Genomic DNA, 3056 nt, shown 5'->3' with positions numbered 1-3056 from the left:
GGTTTCTCCATGTTGGTCAGGCTGGTCTCGAACTCCCGACCTCAGGTGATCTGCCCACCTCGGCCTCCCAAAGTACTGGGATTACAGGCGTGAGCCACCGTGCCCAGCCTAATATAATTTTTTAAAATACTTCAAAGAAATTAACAGTGTTAACAGTGCTTATAACTTATGGTAGGGCCATAAGTAATTTTTTTTTCTTTTTACTTTCCTTGATCTTCTTACATTTTCTATAATGTGCAAGTGTTATTTTATAATCACCATAAAAAAGTTATGTGTAAAGAAGTATACATGGAACTCAGCAACTGGTTCAGTTAAGTATCAGGGTGAAGGACAGGCAAAGATGATTCTGATATTTCAAGCCTGAATAGCAATGCACATTAACAAAAATTAAGTCAGAAGTTAGTTAGAAGAGGATGTTATTGCCTGGAAATCCACTTTGGCCATGCTGAATAACCCAGTGGGTTCAAGTTTCTCTCCTTGGTCTCCTCTACTTGATCTCACCTGAACTAGCGGCTTTAACTAGCACCTCTTTTCAATTCTTCAGACATTTGTTGCAAGTCTTTTATGTGCATGTCACTGTGCAAGCACTAAGTATAAAAGAGAAATAGGCTGGGTGTGGTGGCTCATGCCTATAATCCCAGCACTTTGGGAGGCCGAGATGGGCAGATCACCTGAAGTCAGGAGTTCGAGACCAGCCTGGCCACATGGTGAAACTCTGTCTCTACTAAAAATACAAAAATTAGCCAGGTGGGCTAGTGCGCACCTGTAATCCCAGCTACTCGGGAGGCTGAAGCAGAACCTGGGAGGTGGAGGTTGCAGTGAGCCAAGATTGCGCCACTGCACTCCAGCCTGGGCAACGGAGTGAGACTCTGTCTCAAAAAAAAATAAATAAGTAAAATTAAATAGAAATAAAATCTGGTCCAAGATGCCCTGCTGTTCTCATCTTGATCCATCTTCCTTCCAGTCCTCACAATGGAGCTGCAGTTCCACATTTCTATCTGCTGGATGTTACAAGCTGTATTTCTCACTGGCATCTTAACTTCCCCCATCCAAACCCAAACAAATCAACTTCCCCCACCAAACCTGTTCCTTTTTCTAATTATTTTTCTCATTTCTATTCAATGTTCATACAACAAATATTTATTAAGCATATGGTGCATGCTTGACTCTAAGCTAGGTACTCACTGGGTAGTGTTGACCAAAACAAACGTGATCCCTGCCCACCTTCCAATCTAATGAGGAATACAGACATAAAATGAATAACTAAATGATTACACAAGTAATCCATTAAAATCACAGTAGCAGTATTATTTTCCTAATAACCAGGTTAAAAATCTCACTCATTTTTGCTTCTTCTCAACCTTTATAACCAATCAGTAAGTCTTTGAGTTTTCTTTCACCATAACTTAAAAATTCATCATTTCCCTTCATTCCCATTGCTACCAGTTTTGTGTGGGCCTTTATTACTTGTCTAATCTACGGTCTCCTAACTGGCCTTCTTGTTGCCCATTTACCCCACCACACACATCACTATTAGAATCATCATCAAGTATTGTCTCATGCCACAAATGGAAAAAAAAAATCGTCAGTGGCTACTGTGTAACTGCTGATGGCTGTCTTCCCTGTACATGCCTTGTCTTTCCCTGGTTTGTCAACTTTGCTCCTACCAATCTATCTGCCTGGAGCATGCTGAGTCGCCAAAGAAAATAAGCTTATTATTCACACTCACCTCCTTGAAGCTCCTAGATCATCACCCCAGCTAGAAATGATCACTTATTCTGAACTCTTCGGGTACACTACTCTATCACTCATTTACCACCTGTGTGTGATAATTTGTGCTTCACACAGCTCCTGCTGGAGTGGTAGGATCCCTAATGGCAAATATGTCTTAACCATCTTTCTGTCCCTAGGGATGCCTGGCACTAATGGTGTCTCCCTTGCCTGTATGGGGGTTGGGGGCTGATTTCCATTAACTCTCTGGCCAGGTTCCAAACAGCTCTTACTACTCCCTGGATTCACTCTGGACCTGCTGGGGAAGCTCCAAGGAAATACCAGGGGCCAAGAACAAGATAAAAGGGGCACGGCAAGGAAGAAATGTGCATCCAATGAGTGCTAAACTGTAGATGCGATAAAGTCGCCAGGCGAGCACTGACCTGCTCCAGCAGATAGATGAGCTGGTCTCGAGCCAGCCTCTTGAGCATGGAGAAATCAGGCAGCTCAGGGGCGTCTGGCCGATGGGGAAAAGCCATGGCAGCGGTGACCTGCGCCGCGTAGTGGAAGGACGCCCTTCGCTCTGAGAAGGCCGGCCGCAGCCCAGGGGAAGCGCAAGGGGGCTATCCTTCAGGCCTGGGCACCGACTTCCAAAGACCCCAGAGGTGCCCTCGCTCCTCAGCAGCACTCCAGGAATGAATGGCCGCCTCCAGGCAAAGAGAGCTACAACCGCGAAGCAGCCTTGTCTCAGACCTGCAGCCACCGTGTCCTGACCCTCCCTCCCTGATCCACTCAACCCGTCAGCAGGATTCCGGTCTACACCCCGCAGAGACTCCGCAGCGTACTGGGAGAACCCAGCCTCCTGCCAGAAAGAGAAGCGACTTCCTAGATCTCCCGGAAGTCCCTTTCGTTCCCAGCGCTTCGCGTACCAGGAAGGGGACGGTGTCTTGAAAGGGACATTTAAAAATCGGAGGCAATGAATCTATTAATTAGGTGGCTGTGCCTGGGGTCCCAGCACTCAAGAGGCTGACGTGGGAGAATCGCTCGAGTCAGGGAGGCGGAGATTGCAGTGAACTGCGATCGCGCTACTGGACCCCAACCTGGGCAACAAAGCTAGACCTTGCCTCAAAAAAAAAAAAAAGAAAAGAAAAGAAAAAAGACATAATGGATGCAACAGGCTAACAATACCTGAACTCTGATCAGTCATACCATCATGTCATTTCCTGGTGAGATGCATAGGAAATACAGAGTATCACCTACCTAATCAAGCCTCAAGATCTGACTACGAGTTTATAGGCTATATAGAGATTAGCAGGAATATGTTAAGACATCGTAGGTATGAAATC

At 45.8% G+C, this 3056-nt stretch overlaps 1 protein-coding gene across 3 annotated transcripts in view; it reads right to left on the bottom strand.

The window, feature by feature from the left end:
- The window catches only part of VPS33B (vacuolar protein sorting 33 homolog B (yeast)), a 25008-nt gene extending 22158 nt beyond the window's left edge, over window positions 1-2850 (bottom strand). For 2 of the 3 annotated variants that reach the window (XM_011978351.1, XM_011978352.1), the window contains exon 1: window positions 2154-2850. In XM_011978351.1, the coding sequence (XP_011833741.1) occupies window positions 2154-2249 (96 nt within the window). In that variant the 5' untranslated portion in view covers window positions 2250-2850. The remainder of the gene's footprint in view (window positions 1-2153) is intronic. The other variant, XM_011978353.1, reaches the window with a different exon arrangement.
- Window positions 2851-3056: the final 206 nt, after the last annotated feature.

The sequence above is a fragment of the Mandrillus leucophaeus genome, unplaced genomic scaffold (genome assembly GCF_000951045.1).
Source record: "Mandrillus leucophaeus isolate KB7577 unplaced genomic scaffold, Mleu.le_1.0 Scaffold193, whole genome shotgun sequence".
Taxonomy (NCBI): domain Eukaryota; kingdom Metazoa; phylum Chordata; class Mammalia; order Primates; family Cercopithecidae; genus Mandrillus; species Mandrillus leucophaeus.
The sequence above is the reverse complement of the archived record's forward strand: the minus strand, read 5'-3'. Positions and strand labels throughout refer to the sequence as shown.